Raw genomic sequence first — 20,837 nt, forward strand, 5'->3', positions numbered from 1 at the left:
TTAAGCCATTCTCCAACTGATGGGCATCCACTTAATTTCCAGTTCATTGTCATTACAAAAAGGGCTGTTACAAATATTTTTGCACATGTGAGTTCTTTTCCCTCTTTTATGATCTCTTTGGAATACAGACTCAATAGAGACACTGCTGGATCAAAGGGTATGCACAGTTTTATAGCCCTTTGGGCATAATTCCAAACTGCTTTCCAGAATGGTTGAATCATTTTACAACTTCATCAACAATGCATTAGTATCCCAGTTCAGAACTTTAATTTCAAAGTGACCAAAACAACTTCCAAGCAAGGAAGGGTTCTAGACACATATGCTGGGGCCTTGCTCTTAGTGGGGAGGGGGGGAACCTGTGTGAGTGTAAGTAGTTCTCAATCTGGATACAGATGTATATTTCTCTTAATAAAATGTATATTCTTTGTGGGCAGGAATTATTCCTTTTTTTGTTTTCATATTTCTGTGATTTAATATAGATTATAGCATACAGTTGATATTAAACATTTATTGATAGTTGTGTTGATTTTTCCAAGAAAGAGCTAGGGAATATAAGAGGCTAAGGGAGCACCTCTAAAACGCTAAAATTGTGGTATATAAGAGGCTAGACATTACTGAAGATCTGGCTGAAAGATCCATCAAATTGACTACATTCGGAGGGGAAATCTAGGTTACCACTTGATTTCAACAACAGTAACAACAACAACAAACTGAAAAATGGGGTGAGATATACAAAGAGGCACACAAGACCTCTATTCTTATGGAACTTATATTTTGGGTTGGTTTAGTGTAATGTCCGGGCTAGCTCTCTGGAGAATTTCTGATGGGCCTTGGTCTTTAAGTGAAGTGATGAAGGCAGGAGAGCTGGTCAAAGATAGACCCCGGAGTCTGGAATCTTCTCTGTGTCTTTTAAATTCAGTTTGGCAAATGTTTATTGATTTTGTATGCAGTGGGTAGTACAAGGTGCTAGATGCTAGGGCTACAAATACAAAGCCTAGTCCTCTCAGCCCTTAAATATTTCAGTATGATTATATCACTACAGCAACTGAGCATGTGTCAACTGTAGAACCATTACATCACCGTATCACACTAAATATATAACAACTAGAGTGATTACATCATTACAACACACTAAGCATATGTTTTACTAGAGAACCATTATCAATACCACTGAATAGGTGTTTAACTATAAGCACCCTGCTGTCCTTGATTCAAATATACCTTTTCAGAGTTCAGGCCCTCTGCAGTTTAGGAACCTGGTTCTGTTGGGGTTTGGGGACTGAACCCCCAAATATATTGGTCATGCGGTACCTCCAAAGAATTTGTAGGCTAAGACTGTCTCTAAATCAAGAGACAAAGATTTTAATATTACATCATTGACTGGTGGACTAAATTCCAAAAAGGGAGTTGTGAATAACAAGGGGAAAGATTCTTGCTAAATTCTCTAGCAAAACTCAAATTAACCAGGGGGAAGATGCCATAAGAAGAGTAGACACCATAAGTCAGGCAATTTCTAAAGAACTCTCAATGCAATAAAAAAGGTAGAGCGCCTAATAAATGAATATCAAAACAGGAAAAGATGGGAGTAATGACAACATCATAAATTGTGCTAAGTTCCTAAGGAACTAGTGATCAGAAAGGGGGAGAAGAGGTCTCTATAAGGTCTTTATAGAGTAAAGGAATAACTCTGGGAGTTGGTTGTCTTCCCAATTTCATATAGTAACTAGGGGGGTCAAGATAATCCTGACAATGCAAGAAATTCAATAAGACCCATGATAACAAAGGCTCATTTAAAGAAATTTATATTCCACTTAAATTCAACAAAGGTCTTTTCTTTTCAATGCCCCTTCCTATGGCCCACCTGCCTACCAAAGATTTTTTTTTGCTGGAGTCTTATTCATCCTATCAATCACAATCTATCCTACTTATATAAGACTTTGAGTTAGTTTGGAATTAGTAATCTGAATGTCTAGCATGTTAGAAGTTGGAAGCTTCCAGCTGCTAAGGAATGGGGGAATGCCTCTGACTAGGTGTCCTTTCCTCCTCACCCACTCCCTGAGGAAGAGGACCTTGTGAACTTTGGAGGGTCAGAGAAGGAAGACTTTCAATCAGTCTTCTAGCAACTTCTCTGGTATAAGGTATAAGCTCCTGAAGGGACTTTTATACTTCTCCTCCTGTCTTCAGAATCCTTATCTTGAGGCTTTGCTTATCACCTCTTGGGAATAACTAAATTTAATTCATTTTAAATTCAGTTCAGCAAATGTTTATTGATTTTGTGTGCAGTGGGTAGTGCAAGGTGCAAGGGCTACAAAGACAAAGCCTAGTTAAGACCCCTGTCCTCTTGGACCTTACATCTGATTCGGGGGAGAGGAGGAAAATACAATTTGTACATAAATAAATAAAAAATAAAAAAATAACTTAATGTTATGTTTTCACTATAATGAGTAATAACACTTGGTTTGGAAGGCAGAGGTCAGGAAAGGTGGCACCTGAACTGAATATGGAAGGAAACAAGCCATTCTGAGAAACAGTGGTCCAAAGGCAAAGGAATATGGAAGGTGGTTTAAGAAAAACAGAAAGGAAGCTAGTTTTACTGGAATAGAAAAAGGGGAAGTAATTCAGCAACAACATGGGGCTAGGTATGTGGGAGCTAGATTGTGGAAGGCTTGCAATGTCACCAATTTGCCTGACCCTCTCCTATTGTTTTGGATTCTTTCCTTTTCCTATTTCCTTATATTTTATTTAGTTGTGTATCCTCACAGCAGGATGTAAGCTCTTTGAGGGTAGAAACTGTCTTTTTTTTTTTTTTTTTTTTCTTTGTGTAAGCTATGAATAAATGTTTTTGCGCACTGAATTTAATAATGAACTTTGCATGTGGTCCTAAGTATTTGAAAAATACTTTTTGGGCGATGCAGTCTAATAGTCCAGGTTCTTTTGGCTCAGTAGGTTAACAGTGGGAGGTCTGCGATTTCGGAACTGTGATTTTAGTGGTGAAAAGGAGAACGACAAGATAAAACTCTTCTGGTGAAGATATTCGAGTCTTCCGTAACTTAGAGTTGCCTGGGCACTGAGAGGTTAAACGCCTTGCCCGAAGACACAGGCGAGCATCCCCGGGGAAAACTTGTTCCCAGCTCTTCCAGCTCCAAGGTCGGACCCTGTCCCCCACTCCACGCTGACTCTCACCATTAACAAAATTGCTTTATTATCTCTTCTTCTCCGCAAGGTCCTTATCCGGCACAGAAGGAGGGAGCGGAGAGGAAAGAGACGTCCTTCACGTCAGATTTTGTCTCTCAGCTTTTAAATCTCATCCACCCCTCAGGGGTTCTATAATAAACAACATCTTTCCCTTCATGTTTCGTTTAAAAGTCACCGAATTTGGGCTTTTGGTTTCTTTTCGTGTGTGTGTGTGTGTCAGTGTGTGTGTGTGTGTGTGTGTGTCAGTGTGTGTGTGTGTGTGTGTGTGTGTGTGTGTGTGTGTGTGTGTGTAGGGGGTGAACATGATGACGTGGGAAAAAAGAAAGGAAGAAGCGAGTCGCGTGGGAAGAGAGATGATGACTTACAGTATGTATTTATTTATTCTCAACTCCCCCTTCCCGCCTCCACCCTCCACCATTTCACCCCTCCACCCTGGGGGGCCCGTGTCGCCTGAAACCTCTAGAGGGAGTCTCTCTATATTTTTCCCCCTCTCATCTCCCTCTCCCTCCCCCTCCTCCCCATCCCAGTCCCAGCTCCTCCTCTTTCTCCACCTCCCGCCCTTTACCTCCTTCCCTAGGGCTGCAGGGAGGTGGCGATGGCCTGGCTGCTTTAAGGTCGGCCCAGTGGCTGGCCCCCGGGGCACTGTCTCTTTAAAAGGCTGTATCTTGTCCAGCAGCTGCTGGGGGGAGGGGGGCGTCGATGACCATTGTTTCTGGCTGTGGTGGTTCTGCCCCCTCCCCTTCTCCTCCTTCTCCGCCCTTCCCCCTCCTCCCTCTTCCTCCTCTCCACCCCCCTCTCTGTCTCCCTCTCCCTGCCTCGCTCTCTCCCTCTCCCTCTCGGGCTCTGAGACTGCGAGAGAGCGCGCGGCGTCAGAGACGCGGAGCTCTATGTAGGCTCTTGCCCGCTGCATTGGTGCACCCGCCTCCCGGGCACACGCACACCTACCTAGATTTAATTGGCAATTAAACTAGTGGTGGGGGAAAGAAAAGAAAGGCAGGAGGACAAGATGGCTGAGCTAGGCAGTAAGGGAGTGACCGCGGGGAAAATAGCCAGCAACGTGCAGAAGAAACTCACCCGTGCTCAGGAAAAGGTAAAGGATGCGCCGGGGTCGCGGGAGGCCGGGGTAGGGATCTAGCGATCTAGCGGGGACTGGCAGGGTTCCTTAATCCTACCCATCCTCTCACCTCTGCACTAACACGGCCACCTGGGCAGTTACTACAGATGCAGAAGTGTGTGTGTGTGTGTGTGTGTGTGTGTGTGTGTGTGTGTGTGTGTGCGCGTGTGTGTGCGCGTGTGTGTGTGTGTGTGTGTGTGTGTGTGTGTGTGTGTGTGTGTGTGTGTGTGTGTGTTGGGGGAAGGGGGCGCCGAAGGCTTTGATGTCTCCCTTGCCACGGGAGCACCAGCCCGGGCTGTGCCCTGTGTATCGGTGTGCACGCGTATCTGTCATGTAAGAAGATCCCTCCTGCATTCCCCCTTTGCCCTTCCGTGTTTCCTCTTCCCCCAGATCTGTCCTGTCATTGTAATAAGGGTTGAGGTACCTCTGCCCTCCGTCCCCTTGGCTCCAGGAGTCCTTGGGAGGGGGGTAGGGCCACCATATGGCCTGGCACCAGAGCTTCGGGCACCAGTCTGACCCGATCCGTCATCCCTGAGCTCTTCTCACCAGGTGCTCCCCTAAATCTTTCGCTCTTTCCCCGTCCCCGGGGATTGCAGCTCTTTCCTCTCCCCAAGCTCTGCACAGTATCCCCCACAACATTCTCTCTGAGCAGTTTAGCTTCACGTTGTCCGTGGGGGCTCTTCCCTCTGATTCCTTTTGGGGGAATCCCCGAAACCTCCACTGGGAGGGAGAGGCGAGAAGGGGAGGGAGGAGTGTCGAATGGTGACCAGCTCTCTGTCCTCCAGCCGGGTGAGGGCTGGATGGTCTGACACCCGGGTAAGTGGCTGGATTTCACGATAAAAGCGGTTCTGAAGTGCATACACTGGTGTGGGGGACTGACCACTTCCTTCAGCCGCAGGATAACATTTATTCACCATAGCTAGGTGGAGGAAGCCCATAGCTCCCCCTTGTACAGTCCCCATTTAAGGATTCCCCCAACCATCTCCATTTATTCGCCATAATTTTTCTGTGTCCAGAGGCAAGATGGTACTAGCCTTCCACTCGCTAAATCTTTCTCCCCTTTTTTTCTTTTCACATCTTTAAAAGCTTCAAATAAAAGAGGAATTCTGCGTCTCTAGCAGTGCCTTGAGCGTTCTGTTCATTCCCTAATTTTTTTAAGACGGGAGGATTGTGCGGCACCGTATATGAGGGAAAATCCCGCATATTGCTCCCCTTTTATTGCATGATCCTTTCATTAAATAAGAAGTATCTCTTCTAGGGCTACTTAAGCTAATTTAAGAAGGATCCCTTTCTCCTCCACATCAGCCGAGCTCCCCAAATAGCATCCTATTTGGATATCCCACATTTAGAAGGGAAGGAGATGGATTTTGGAGTGGCGGCAGGGGGTTTGGAGATGCCTCCTCCGTGGAAGGATTCTCGGCTGTCGTTTAGAAGTTATTGGGTATTCGATGTTAGGAAGCAAGGGTCTATGCTTGTGGTAAGGAAAGGGGAAAGCCGGGAAGGCCTCTAAAAACTGCTGACTCTTGGAAATCCATGACACACCCTGACCCTGTCCTCCTCTGAGCCCTTCTCTCCATGCTGATTGTGTCTGAGGGCCTCTGAAGAACCAGACACCCCTTTGGAGGAGATAGACAAGTTCCAGGTCGGGTGGGAGCTAAGGGCTTCCCCAGTGCATTAGCTTGAACCATATTCAAATCCATCCACTGTCAGGGGTCATGCTCAGGGAATGCAGGAAATCCAAAGATTGATGGGTGGGTTTACGTGTGTCCCCGTGTGTATGTGTATGTGTATTTCATTCTGGGCCACCTCCTGGGTTTATAGAATTTGGAGCACGGCTCCTTCTGACGCAACTTCCCATTGCCGGCTTTGATTCTGAAATCCTGGGAGTGCAGTCTGGTTCTATAATCTTTGGGAAGAGATCCGGGTTGTCCCTCTCTCCTGCCCTCCCTCCTCTACTCCCATTCTCATCCCTCCCATGGGGGGGTAATCTGGTAGCCTGCCTGTAAAGACTGAAGGACTAGTCTGAAATCAACTCCCTTCACCATCTGGGTCTCCTTTTTCCAGCCAATTGGTTGGGCTATAAACGAATGACTTTTGCAGCTGAGGCCACTGTGGCTCCCTGACTTGCCTTGAAATCTTTACTCCCTAGGGATGTTCTCTAGCCATGTGATTTAGGGGTGGGAATAGCATTATCTCTGTTTATTTTCTTCCCTCCCTCTATGATTTGTTTCTCTCTGAGCATAAGCCCTTTTTAAGAAGGGAAACCTCTGAGTGTGTTTTGGGTGTGTGTGTGTTATTTTCTATGTTTTAAAGCTCATCCTGCCATCTAACTACTCCCTCCCCCAACTGATGGGGGGATTAATGTGTTTATAGAAAGCTATTGTTAGCCTGGAAGGCCTTGACTCATCCATCTCCCTAGTGGGAATGAGGAGAATATAGGACCTGTCTGAAGGGCTGGGACAGGCTGGCTTCTCTTTTTCTCCAGCTCCCTCTCCTCGAGTTGTACCTGTTAAATACCACCATAAAGCACATTATTGGCAGTAAGCAGATGTACTAATAGCAGCTCTCCTCCTGAGCCAGATCCCTCTGAGCTATGGCCAGAATTGTCAAGTTCTGTTCCTTCAATTTGATCTCCACCTCTACATCTCATCTCAGATTGGGTTGAGTGTGCTTTGCCTTCATTATTAATTCTCTGCATATGTATAACTTCTTTCATTGGAAATAAATGTGTTATATGCATAAGCATAATACATGTTATCATTCTCTACTTACTTCTAACTCTTCTCATTCCTCTTTTTAACCTTGCTTGGCTTCCAGAGACTCGACCCTCTACCAGCTGACCAGTAGTGGTTAGATCAGATTGTCAGGGGGGCTGGTAAATGGGTATGTACTTCCTTCAAACCTTTACCTCTGTCAAAAAAAAAAAATCTAATTCAGAACCGTGAGTTGGAGCTAGAAGCTAAACTAAAATAGAATCTTGGACAATTCACTGTGTTTGAGTTGGAGGTGATCTTCATTGAAAGGCTAAGAAGGTGATATTTCATCTGATGTTGCTTCCTTTCCAGTGGTGAAGAAGTGGGAGACAAGGAGTATTTCTGCGACATCTTTTCTACTGGGCAAGGTTCCAAGTATATAGTGTTCTTACATCCTTATTTTCCCATCCTTTCTGTTTGTCCAGAATTAATTCTTTTGTGATACCTTTAGTGACCTCTCTCACTCTTCTAAATTCCTCTAGCCATCTCTTACTTTTATGAAAGATAGAATGGTATAAATCACAAGACCACATATACATACCACACATACAGAGCGCTGGATCAGGGGGTAGAATCCCTTTCTGTCTCTGCCTTTCTTTCTCTCTGTCTCTTTGAGCACGTGTAAATAACATTCTGTGAATGTCAAAGAATCAGAATCAAAAATTTTGAATTCAAAGAAACCCAAGCTACCATTTATTTCAACCAGTACAAGAACAAGAATCCTGCTGTTGACAAGTGATCATCCAACTGTTTCTATAAGAGCTCTACTTAGGGAAACACAAAACTTCAGGACTATTGTGAGGATCAAATGAAATTGATGTATATGAAGCACCTGCAAATCTTAAAATTCCACATTAATGTCAGCTACTATTATGGTTATTTGATTCTACTCTGGAAGGCAGTCCTTTTTACTTCTAGATACCTCCAATCTGCTAGGAAACATGTGAATGTATAAATAGAGGCTTCTAGGTGATACAGTAAATAGAAGTCTAGTCAGGAAGACTGGAGTTCAAAAGTGACCTTAGATGCTTATTAAGCTGTATGATTTTAGACAAATCACTTAACTTGTTTGTCTCAGTTATCTCAACTACAAAGTGATTAGCAGTGTCTAGCATTCTATAAATGCTATGTAAATTCATTCCTTCCCCTTCCTTCCTGAATATATTAACAAAGGAACCTGACCTCTTATCCTTACCTCTTCTTAATCTGTATCATCTACAGATGATCCAGGTTGAAGCTGCAGAGTTCAATTCCTTATAAGGTTCCTCACAATATCTTCTTAAAAAAGGATTTAATCCTGAAGACATTGGGAACTATTCATGATTTTTTGAGCCAGGGAATTACTTGTCATGAAGTAAAAGAAGGAATAAAATATGTAGCAAAAGTATTTTCAGATTTTTCTCAAGGAGCTGAAAGGTGGGCATTTGGAAATGAAATGAAAGGAAATAGAAAGAACTCTTGACTTAATGACATTGTAGTTCTGTCATTTACTAGTAAATGAATATGGCAAATCACTTTATTCTTCTAAGCCTCAGTGTTTTCATCTCTAAAATCATGCCTAAATTGTTTCCTTCCCAGATTTGTGGCAAAGAAAGTATCTTAGTAATTTGTAAAGTTCAATGTATCATTACAAACCATTCTGGACAAGCAATAGTCTACCATATATTTAATTGTTTATTGTGTTTTTTTTATGTTTACTGTTTAAGAGACCATTTTGAAGGATAAAAGGATGCATTTTTGTAATTAAATAGAAGTACTATGATAGAAAGCATCTTCTGGACAGCTCTAATAGCAGCCAGAATGATGAGATGATGTGTATTTCTTTCATCTTGTTCCTCTCATATTGGGCTTTTTTTTTTTTTAAATTAATTAATTAATTTATTTATTTTATTGGGATGAAGTGACAGGGTTGTACAGCTAGAAAAGGGCAAGGGGGAAGGGAGAAGAGGGAAGTGTCCAAGGCGGAATCCGAACTCAGGCCTTAAGATCTTTTTTTTTTTTCTCGGTTTATTGTTTTGTTTATTATCTTGACTTTTTTTTTTTAATTGAAAACAAAGTCACTTTATTATAAAATTTTTTGACAGTATATATGCATGAGTAATTTTTTTTATATTATCCCTTGTAATCATTTTTCCAAATTATCCCCTCCCTCCTTCTACTCCTTCCCCTAGATGACAGGCAATCCCATACATTTTACATATGTTACAGTATAACCTAGATATAATATATGTGTGTAAATACCATTTTCTTGTTGCACATTAAGTATTAAATTCTGAAGGTATAAGTAACCTGGGTAGATAGACAGTAGTGCTAACAATTTACATTCACTTCCCAGTGTTCCTTCTCTGGGTGTAGTTATTTCTGTCCATCATTGATCAACTGGAAGTGAGTTGGATCTTCTTTATGTTGAAGATTTCCATTTCCATCAGAATACATTCTCATACAGTATTGTTGTTGAAGTGTACAGCGATCTTCTGGTTCTATTCATTTCACTCAGCATCAGTTGATGTAAGTCTCTCCAAGCCTCTCTGTATTCCTCCTGCTGGTCATTTCTTACAGAGCAATAATATTCCGTAACCTTCATATACCATAATTTACCCAACCATTCTCCAATTGATGGACATCCATTCATCTTCCAGTTTCTAGCCACTACAGAAAGAGCTGCCACAAATATTTTGGCACATACAGGTCCCTTTCCCCTTCTCAGTATTTCTTTGGGGTATAAGCCCAATAGCAGCACTGCTGGATCAAAGGGTATGCACAGTTTGATAACTTTTTGGGCATAGTTCCAAATTGCTCTCCAGAATGGTTGGATTCTTTCACAATTCCACCAACAATGTAGGAAAGTCCCAGTTTTCCCACATTCCCTCCAACATTCATCATTATTTGTTCCTGTCATCTTAGCCAATCTGACAGGTGTGTAGAGATATCTCAGAGTGGTCTTAATTTGCATTTCTCTGATCAGTAGTGATTTGGAACACTTTCATATGAGTGGATATAGTTTCAATTTTATCATCTGAGAAGGCCTTGATCTTCTTTCTTCAGGGCGGGTGCTATATCCACTGCACCACCTCCTAGTTTTAATTTCTGTCCCTAGCTCTCTGTAGTTTGGAAGTCTTTCATTCAACATAGTTTAACATCTATTTAAAATGCTATTCTTTATTTTAAAAATAAAGGCGGAACCATGGTATAGTCAATCAGTAAACTTTTATTAAGTGCCTACTATTGTCCTTCATTTTCAAAGATGGTCATTATATCAGAGAGATGACGTCATGACAAGCAAGTGAATTGGATTTGAATGATAGAAGGCTGTGCAAAGTGACCAGCTTCACTTTCTCTTCCAGAGCCATCTGGGTCCAGTGGCCAGATATAGATGAGAACAATTGGAGATGACCCTGAATGAAATGGGAGACTTGGTGCTAAAGTCTTCAACAGGTCTCAGTTTGACTGAGTCCATCCATGCCCAATCAATGAGTGATTAAGGATAGGTAAGAGATGAGGCAAAGAATGGCCTCTTTTACCTAGTCAGAAAAATAAAGAATCCATCTGGGAGGGGAAGGCCCTCAGGGTTTCTAGTCAAAATAGAAACAATTGTTATTTACATTCTGAGCCAATCAGATGCTGGGATACAAATCCAATAAATGATACTGTTCCTTCATATAGAATAATGAAGAAAATAAATGTGAATAAATTTAAAAAAAAATACAAGGTTATTTGAAAAAGAGAACAGCAGCACTTATGGGGGTCATAAGAGACTTCACACAGAAGGCTTTTAAAGGAAGATAGGGATTCCAAGAGACAGGAGTGAGGAGTATATTTTAGGCACAAGAGGATAGCAAATTCCAAGGCAGAGCTAAAAGGGATGAAATATATTTATATGTAGAACAGGCCACTTAAGTTAAATCAAAAAGTATTCTATTATAATCATGTGTAGCACTTTGCTTAGGTATTCCTCAAATGATGGACAATCCTTATCAGGATTTTTTTTTTTTTTTGGCTATTACAAAAAGTGCTTCTGTAAATATTTGGAACATATAAAATTTTTCTTTCTGTCTTTGACCTCCTTCCAAGTAGATGCCCAGCACTAGGTTTGCTAAGTAAAGAATGTGAATTATTTAGTGACTTTAATTGAATAATTCAAATTATTTTCCACAATGATTGAACCAACTGACATTTTGTTAGGTTAGTTTAGAAAATTTAATTTTAGAAATTGTCTCATTGTCTCATCTTTATATCACTTTGATTTCTGAATATATTCCTCTCTTCCCTTCTTTTTACTATCTGGTAAGACTTTTCTTTAAAAAAAAAAAGATGAAAAAAACCCTTGCTGATGGTATTCAATAGAACATGTGACATTCCACATCTTAGGTTAGTTTTTGTTAAACATTTCCAATTGCTGGCCAAATATTTTCAGTTTGACATTTTGGTTGCACCTCAAACTCAACAAGTGCAAAGCAAAATTCATCACCTTCCTCACTAAACCTATTTCTGCTCTGTATCTTCCCTATGTCTGTGAAGTGTGCCAGCATTCTTCTATTTATCCAGGATCATAAACCTCCCTCACCCAACATATTTCAATTTTTGATTCTACCTTGACATCTCTCCCATTTGTCTTCTCTCCACCTATATGACTACTCATTACTTTAATTCAGGCCCCCATTGTCTCTTGTTTGAATATTGTCACAATCTTCTAATTAATTCCCTATGCTTTCTCTCTCCCCCACTTTGATCCATCCTCCCAATAATTTAAAAAATAATATTCCTAAAGCATAGTTTGGATCATAGAACTCCCTGCTCAAAAGCCTATAGAGACTTCCTGTTGTCTCCAGGGTAAAATTTGAACATCTCAGCAAAATGCAGCTATGGTGGTGTAGTGGATAAAGCATTAATTTTAAAGGCAAAATGATCTGAATTAAAATGCATCTCAGTTTTCCCATCTGTAAAGTGGGGATAGTAATAGTACACACATCTTAGGTTTGTTGTGAGCATTAAAAGAAATAATATATGGGGAAAAAAACCCACTTTGCAAACTTTAAAGGATTATGTGAAAAGCTGGTTATATTTATGACTCTAAAGGTTCTTTGTAATTTGGCATCTGTTTGCCTTTCTAGTCTTATTTCACATTTCTTCTCTTGACACATTGTGTATTTCACTCAAACTGCACTAGAGCCCTCAAATTCAGTATTCCATCTGCTGAGTTAGTGAGTAGGCCAGCTGCCATGTCTACAATGCATACCTTCCTCACCTCCTTCTTAAAAAGCTTATCTTGTTCCAGGCTCAGTTCATCTAGTGCCTCCTCTTCATCTTAAAGCTTCCCTGATTTCTCTGTCCTTCCTTCCTTCTTTGTTAGGGTTGTCTCCCTCACGTTACACTTGCTCGTGGACGTGTTTGTATGTCCCAGTGGAATGTAGACTCTTTGAAGACAGGGACTGGTATGATCTTATATTTATATCCTTAGAACTAAGTATAGAGAATGCAAATAGTAATGCATTTGATAACTTGAAACCATATATTGTAGGGAAGGGCATTAGAACAGATTGCTCAGTGTTGAAGTATATGGTCTTCTGGTGGGGGTGAGGTATGGGATTGAATTTCATCAAATGAGTTCTTGTAGAGGAGCTGCTGAGTACTGAGTAGGGAGATATTTATACATGCTTGGAGGAGAGGGAAGAAAGAAAACAAAATGGCCCATGGGAATTTCAGTTGATTTGGTTTGGCTTGACATAACTTTGTGTACCAATAGGCTGTGATGGCTGGCCTTACTTGAATTTAATTCTTTCCACCAAAATTTGTGTTCCCTTTTTTTTTTTTTTTTTTTTTTTAGATTTATCTATTTAATTAAAAATTCAATTTTATTTTATTTTCAGTTCCTATTTTTTCCCCCTTACCTCAGCACCCCTCTACCCATTGAGAGGATAGGAAATATAAAACCCACGATAAAGATAAAATTATGCAAAATATATCCTTTTCTAAAGTTCTCCCCCTAACTATTTGGCTTCACAGAGACGATTGATAAGAGAAAATTTGCAGTTTCTTCTGGAAATTGATGACATCAAATCTAGATTTCCCCCCTTCTCTAGGTTTTATTTTCCTTGCCCTCTCCATATGTTAATCATAATCCAAGGCACAGAGCACTTAACTGGGAGTCAGGAGATCTGAGCTCTAGTCCCAGCATTGTCATTTACAAAGACATAATGTTTAGTTGATTTACTGAATTATATTTATTTATTAAATGGAAAAGCTGGCCTTGGGGTTTAGGAAGATCTCAATTTAAGCCATGATGTTAATACATGTTAATTTTATGACTTAGAGCAAGTCACTTAACTTTTAACATTCAAAGACTGAAAGTTTCCAATAAGTTGTAAATTTTGATTGGGAAAGAGAATTTTCATGCCAGGAGTTCCTTTTAAAAACTATGAAACTGAAAGGTAGAATAATATTTATTCTTTGAAGGCAGGGGCTATTTCTTTATCTATCTGTTTACTATTTGTCCATTCATTCATTTATTTAACTGTCTTTTTCAGTCCATAGACTGGATTTTATTGCCCATAAAAAGTCTTAATAAATGTTTCTTGGCTGATTGGATTAAAAAAATGAATGCTCTGCCAGCATCACAGGATGGTTTTGAAAAATCAGATAAATTGCCCAGGCTTTGGGAAGGAAAGAAGTGCCTGCTATCTCTGGGATTTCATCAGCCTTAATCATTTCTACCTGATTGATATTCTTATCTTTCTATCTCCTATACTTCCCTTCTACCCAGTTATGGATCTCTGACCAACTTTGGAGTTGTTTTAATCCAGTCTCCAGATGCCATCTCAGATCCTTGCTAAGCTCATCTTGGAGAGTAGAACCTTCTTCCCCAGCCATAGATAGCTTGGGTTTTGTTCTCTTTCTATTACCTGTATGCCTAAGGATAAATCCTTTCATCCCTACAATATTTTCTTTTTTATTATGAACTTAGTCTTTACTAAGCACATTTCAGTATATGAGAAACAAAACAAAGATTATATCTAAAAACATGGATTTTGTTGTATTCATTTTGCTTTTTTAAAGTCTCTATCAAATTTGGCAGTAATAAACAAAATTGTCTTCTGTATGCTTTTAAAAATGTCATATTGTTGCTCTTTTTTTCCCTTTTATTTGTATGTCTCACTACTTAAGTTACTTTCCTCCCTTTTCCCATAGAAGCTCTTTCTTTGAGCAGAAACAATTCAGTACATTTCTTCTCCTATCAGAAAATGTCTGTCTCATTCTATTCCCGCTAGTCCATCAATCACCTCTGTTGAGAAGTGGGTAACATGCTTCATCTTTGGTCTCCTAAATTATTGCAATGATAAGAGTACCATAGTCTTTGAGATTGATTTCCTTTACATGTTGTTTTTATTTATCCTTTTTTCTTTGTTACCATGACATCAGGGAGCTGATGCCATGACAGTTTAACTGAGTCTTCACCCAATCAGTGATCAAGATTAGGTAGCAATTGAGGCAAAGAATCTTCTCTTTTAAGTTCCCTGCCTTTCCTCCTCCCCCCCCTCCCCACATTCTAATAAATAAATCAATCTAGGGAAAGCCCCTCAAGGTTTCTGGCCAAATGAGTAATGAGAAATAACTGCTATTTACATTATTATTATTATTTTTTTTTTCTGAGCCTGGGGTTAAGTGACTTGCCCAGGGTCACACAACTAGGAAGTGTTTGCTATTTACATCAAATCTGAATAAATCAGGACTCAAAACAATGGCCAAATGAGACTTTGCCTGGTGGTCAGTGAGAACCAGATTGGTTTTAGTTTAAGACCTGGTCTTTAAAAAAAAGATATGGCCAGTAAACCCCAAGATATTTTTGAAGAGTTCAGAGGTGCAAAAGAAAAGAAAAAAGAGTTTGGGCCATCTCCAGTAGCCTTAATCTACATCTTGCCACTGGACCTAGATGGTTCTAGAGGGGAAAATGAGGAAAGTGACCTTGCACAGACCTCTGTCACACCTCCCTGATGTCATGGCCTTTTCCAAGAATGAAGGACAAACAACAATTTTTGTGAATAAAGCTGACTTACAAACTGGAATTGGTTAGTTGAAAGATTCCTTCCTTCCTTCCTCCCTCTCTTCCTTCTTCCCTTCCCTTCTTTCTTCTTTCTCTCCCTTTCTCCCTTCTACTCTTCCTTCCTTTCTTCTTCCCTCCCTCCCTCCCTTCCTCTCTTTCTTCCTTCCTTCCCTCTTTCCTTCTTTCCTTCCTTCCCTGATTCCCATCTTTCCTTCCCTCCCCTTTCCTCCCTCTGTCCATATAAGGTATCATACTTTTACCTATAGATGCTCTTTTAAAAAAATGGTTTTTTTTTTCCCCCTTTACGTTATTATGATCATTGTATAAATTATTCTTCCGGATTGGCTCATTTCATACAAATTTCCCCTAACTTCATCATTTCTCATGATTCTCATATTCTATTACATTCTACACCACAGTGTATTTTTCCATTCCTCAGTTGATAAGTACCTCCTTTTTTTAAATAATAGCTTTTTATTTTCAAAATACATGGACAGATAGTTTTCAACATTCATCCTTGCAAAATCTTGTGTTCCAAATTTTTCTCCCTCCTTTTCCTCATCTCTCCCCTAGACACCAAATAATCCAATATTGATTAAACATATGCAATCCTTCTATGCATATTTCCACAATTGTCATTGTGCCCAAGAAAAATCAGATCAAAAAGGAAAAATTTGAGAAAAAAATCAAAAAGCAAGCAAACAACCACAAAAAAAAAAGGGTGAATACACTATATTGTGATTCACATTCAATCCCCATGGTTCTCTCTCTGGGTGCAGATGTCCCTCTACACCACAAGTCAATTGGCTTGAATTGATATGTACCCAATTCTTTTCTACAACATAAAGTGCTGCTATAAACATTTTTGTGGGTACTTTCCCTTATCTTTAAGATAAGGGAATTTATCTTTTTTCTATAACCTTAGCCCTTCATTTATAAAATGGAGGGATTAGGAGAAATACAAATTGAGCAATTGAGTAAGAATAGAAAAAGGATACAATTAGAAAAGGTCTCAAACATTATGATTAAAACTGGATTTCTGACTCAACCACACCTAAGTTGCCTTAGATAGATGAGACCTTTAACTGATTTATGGAGTTTTAGTTTTCCACAATTTTTGTGTATTGTTGCAGGATCCTTCCAAAGCATGAGTGATCTCCTTAGGCTCTGGTCTAAATTCTTCCTGCTTATCTTTGGGCTGCTTTCTTATTTTGGTCCCTGGAAGAGATGGAGAATCATAGATTGCCCTGTCTTCTGTTTAGAAGAAGGGAATTTTTCACTTCTACCAATATAGACCAAGTATTTACTGTCTTCAAAATTCATCTAGTGTTGAGATACTATGATTGAATATGCCCTTTTCTGAAAGAAGGTTTAAAAGTTTCTTCATGTATAAAGAAATATGAAATCATCTTCACAACACTGGATAGAGGAGTCTTGGTTAAATTATAGTTCATCTGAAAAAAAGATTCCAAGTGAATTGCAAGCTTAATATGAATCAATGACATATGATAGCCAAAAAAGCTAATTCAATCTTAGGCGATATGAAGAAAGGTATGATGTCTACATGGGAGATAATACTACTTGATAAATCATATTCTCTTCTGGGTGCCAATTTTAGGAAGGGCATTGATAATCAACAAACATTTATTAAGTGCTAGCAATGACAAAAATGAAGTAATGGTGACGGTGACGGTGAAGGACCTCAATCATTCCTACAGAGGTTAGGATGAAGGCGTTCTGGATATTTAGCATGAATGAAGACAAGATTTATGGGAAATGTGACTTTTCTTCATTGAATCCAAGAGTTCTTAAGACTTCCTCTTTTTAAATTTTTTTTTGTATCACAGACTCCTTTGGCAATGAAATCTAGGGTCCTTTTTCAGAATAATGTCTGTTACCTATATTCATAATTGAAGGAAATATTAAATTTCAGTTAAAGATTAAATGAAGTATATAATTTTGTTTCCATAAAGATTCACAGATCCCTTGGGAATTTATGAACCCCACATTAAGAGTACCTAATTTAATTAGTGAAGTACTGAGGATACAAAGAAAATTAAAAGCATAATCCCAGCCCCAAGGAGCTCATCTTCTAATGTGGAGACAACATGGAAATAACTATATACGAGAGTTATTTTAGAGGTTAGTATGTGGAAGAAAAAGAACCTAGATTTCTCCTGCTTAGTCCCAGAGAGAACTACCAGAAGCAGTGGGGAAGTTGGGGGCGGGGGAAGTTGCATTAAGATAGATTTTTGTGGAATGAAAGAGAATCTTCCAATCAAAGTGTTATCTGAAAGTGATTGAAAGCTGTTATCCGAAAGGTTACTGACCTGCTGGCTGGAGTGATTTCCTCCCCCACAAGAGCCCTTACAACTATGAGATTCTGTGATTCTCTGAGGGCTTTTGTTTCTTGGACCATCAACATTTTTCAAAAACATATCTCTTGTCAAAATCTTTCAGGATTAACAGTGGAAGCCATTATAAAATACTAAACTGATAAAGAATCAAGCAGAAAGACTATAACTTAGTGAATGGAGCTGAGCTGCTGAAGAAGCAAATTCTGTTTCCTGTTCAGACTTTACCTTTGACATGATATGTGACCTTGGGGCTGGGTAGCCTCACTTTTACCTCCCTCCCTCCCCATTTGCATGGTGCCTGCAGAGCCTTGGGGCAGTCAATGAGATGGACATTAGGAAAGGATGTTGGGACTCAGGTCAGTAGTATGGTGGTATTGGTAGTCATTGCCAAGGCCAAGGCTGTGAACTCCTAAGACTGTCTCCAGAAGTGGTCACTGCTAACTACATCCCTGCTGTATTTCTAGGCTGGACCTCCCAGGGATTGCTGTGTTTATGCAGCTGGGAAACTGGAGAAAATGGAAAGCAACTTTATGGTTTTCACTGTGTCTGACCTTCTGTCGATTTTCTTTCCTTAACTCATTCCTTCCTTTTTACCCTTCCTCCTTCTCAATTCAGATCTGATTACAGTTTCCTCCTGTATTCTAGGTACATGAGAAATGAGGGTGGGAGGCAAATATGCATTATTGCTGGTACGGACTGTGGAAACACAGATCCAGCAGGTTTGGCCACATGTGGAGGCAGGCTAGGTAGAATACTTTAGGGTAGAATTAAAAAGGCACCAAAAATATCTCCCTCATAGAACTGCTGCTCTGCCTGAATCCCGCTATTAGTGCTTAACTCTGGGTCTTCTTGTTCCCTTTTAATATGTACATATCTTTGGAAAGGAGGATACAATTCTAATTCATGCGTAACTAGTTGAAAGTAATGCTTAGAGGGAGGAGGGAAGATTATTAAATGAGCTGAAAGGATTTCCAGAGGTCAATTAATGCAATCCCTTCATTTCATTGATAAGAAACTGAAGCCAGGATTGGGTGGCCTTTTTTCCCCCAGTAGACTGGTATTCAGACTTTCTACTGTACCCAAAGACTATTTAACTGGTGGTGGAGAAAAAGGAGAGAGAGAAACAGAGACATAGAGAAAGCATCTGGGGAGGCAGGGTATCCAGACACCTTTCATACCCAGACAACGAATTTGGTCATCTGTGTGGGTTGGTCTCTACCCATTTATGTATCATTTTCATTCCTTAAATTTCTGACATGTTAAAAAGTGACTTTGTGTGGGCATTAAAGAACCTAAGAATACTAATACAATTTCTTTACCTGTAAAACGAGAATATGGGACAACATGGTCTTAAGGCTTCTTGTACTGCTTACGTTCTGTAATTCTAATGAAATAACAATTTATAAATGAATTCCTTAAGATTCTGTGCTAAAGAAGCATAAAGAAATGATGGGAAGATATATAGAGATATTTGCAAGTGATGGGGACAAATGCAGGTTTTATCCCTTTTTGGATACTTGGATGTAGCCCCCTGGAAAACCTCTAGAGGAGGTAGTGTGTAAATCTATAATGGTGGCAATAATGTCTGATCCAGCATCATGCATTGGAAAATCCATTGTTTCAAATCTTGATATTGCCATTTAGTAGTTTGTGTGACCTCAGTTTCCTCATTAGCATTGTGAAGGAATGAACTAAATGGCTTTTGAGTTTCCTTTTAGTTCTAACTCTATGATCCTACAATCAAGGAAAATTTCAAACCAGTTTTGACATTGTCCCTTGGTATTTAGCATTTCTTTTATTACCATCTGAGTTTCTCTGTTCCCACCTTCAAATAGGAATCCCAAATTCTTTCTTAGTCAGTGAGTCAGGCATTTATACATTTGTTAAATTCTTACTATGTGTGTCAGGCAATGTGCATACTAAGGTAGTGGTGATACAAGGCAAGGCAGATCCCTAAGCTTTTATTAAGATCTTTCTATTTGCCAGAAACTGTGTGAAGTTCTGGGAGTATACATACCGTAATAAAGAAAAGATAGTCCCTGCCCTCAAGGAACTCATGTTCTAATAGGCAGAAAGTGGTAGGACCAGGGAGATGTAAATAGCCAAGTTCCTACGTGGTGTATATATAGAGTTGATGGAACATAATATGGGAGAGGAAGATACTGGCAAGTTGGGGGAAACCATAAAAGGCCTCCTAAAGAAGGTGAGCCATGAAAGAAGTAAGGGAAACCAAGTGATAGAAGTGGGGTGGAAAGGACACTCCAGGTATGGGGAAACAGGCAGTGAGAATATATGGAAACAGGAGAGGGCATCATACTCAAGGAACTGTGAGTAAGCCAAGTTAGTTGGATCACAGAGTTTTGTTTTTTTTTTCTCTCAATAGCATTCTATTTTCCCAAATACATGTAAAGATAGTTTTCAGCATTTATTTTTGTATGATTTTGTGTTTCAAATTTTTTCTCTCTCCTTTTCTTACCTCCCTATTCTCCAAGACAACAAGCAATCTGATACAGATTATACATGATACTTTTAAAAATATTTCCATATTTCTTATATTGTGCAAGAAAAAATCAGACCAAAGGGGAAAACCTTGAGGAAGAAAAGGCAAGCAAGCAAGCAAACAAACAAAAAGGTGAAAATACTATTCTTCAGTCCATTCAGTCTCCATAATTCTCTCTCTGCATATGGACGGCATTTTCTATCCCAGGTCTATGACAATTGTCTTGGATTGCTATATTCCCGAGAAAAGCTAAGTCTAACATAGTTGATCATCACATAATCTTGCTTACTGTGTACAGTGTTCTCCTGATTCTGCTCACTTCACTCAGCATCAGTTCACATATGTCTTTCCAGGCTCTTCTGAAATCAGCTCATCATTTCTCATAGAACAATAATATTCTATTGCTTTCATATAATATAACTTATTCTCCAATTGATGGGCATCCCTTCGATTTCTAATTCCTTGCCACTGTACAAAGAGCTGCTACAAACATTTTTGCACACATGGGTCCTTTTTTAGTTCAGAGAGTTCTTAAAAGAAAATAAAGTTTAAGAAGACTAGAAAGGTAGGGAGGGCCAGATTATGAAGAAATTTAAAAATCAAACAGCATTGTATATTTAATCTTACAATTAATACAGAGCAACTAGAGTTTAATGAGGCAGGGGAGAGGGTAACATGGGAAGACGTATGCTTTAAAAAAGATCATTTGGCAGCTGAGAGGAGGAGGGATGGGAATAGGAAAATAGTAGAGGCAAGAGACACATTAGAAAGCTAATGGAGTAGCTTAGGAAGGAGGAGAGAGTGAGGGCCAGGAATTTTTCTTTTAGGATAACTAACCAGAAATGGATAAGAATGATTTTTGGTGTCATTTTTCATTCAC

The 20,837-nt window shown here is 39.6% G+C and overlaps 1 protein-coding gene across 18 annotated transcripts in view; it reads left to right on the forward strand.

Moving 5' to 3' along the window:
* The first annotated feature begins 3,776 nt into the window (after positions 1–3,776).
* BIN1 (bridging integrator 1) overlaps positions 3,777–20,837 on the forward strand; it is a 125,079-nt gene continuing 108,018 nt past the window's right edge. For 16 of the 18 annotated variants that reach the window (XM_074301733.1, XM_074301738.1, XM_074301743.1 and 13 more), the window contains exon 1: positions 3,790–4,285. In XM_074301733.1, the coding sequence (XP_074157834.1) occupies positions 4,202–4,285 (84 nt within the window). In that variant the 5' untranslated portion in view covers positions 3,790–4,201. Of the gene's footprint in view, positions 4,286–20,837 lie in introns of all 18 variants that reach the window. The other 2 variants (XM_074301753.1, XM_074301740.1) reach the window with 2 other exon arrangements.

Source organism: Sminthopsis crassicaudata, chromosome 3, assembly GCF_048593235.1.
Source record: "Sminthopsis crassicaudata isolate SCR6 chromosome 3, ASM4859323v1, whole genome shotgun sequence".
Taxonomy (NCBI): Eukaryota; Metazoa; Chordata; class Mammalia; order Dasyuromorphia; family Dasyuridae; genus Sminthopsis; species Sminthopsis crassicaudata.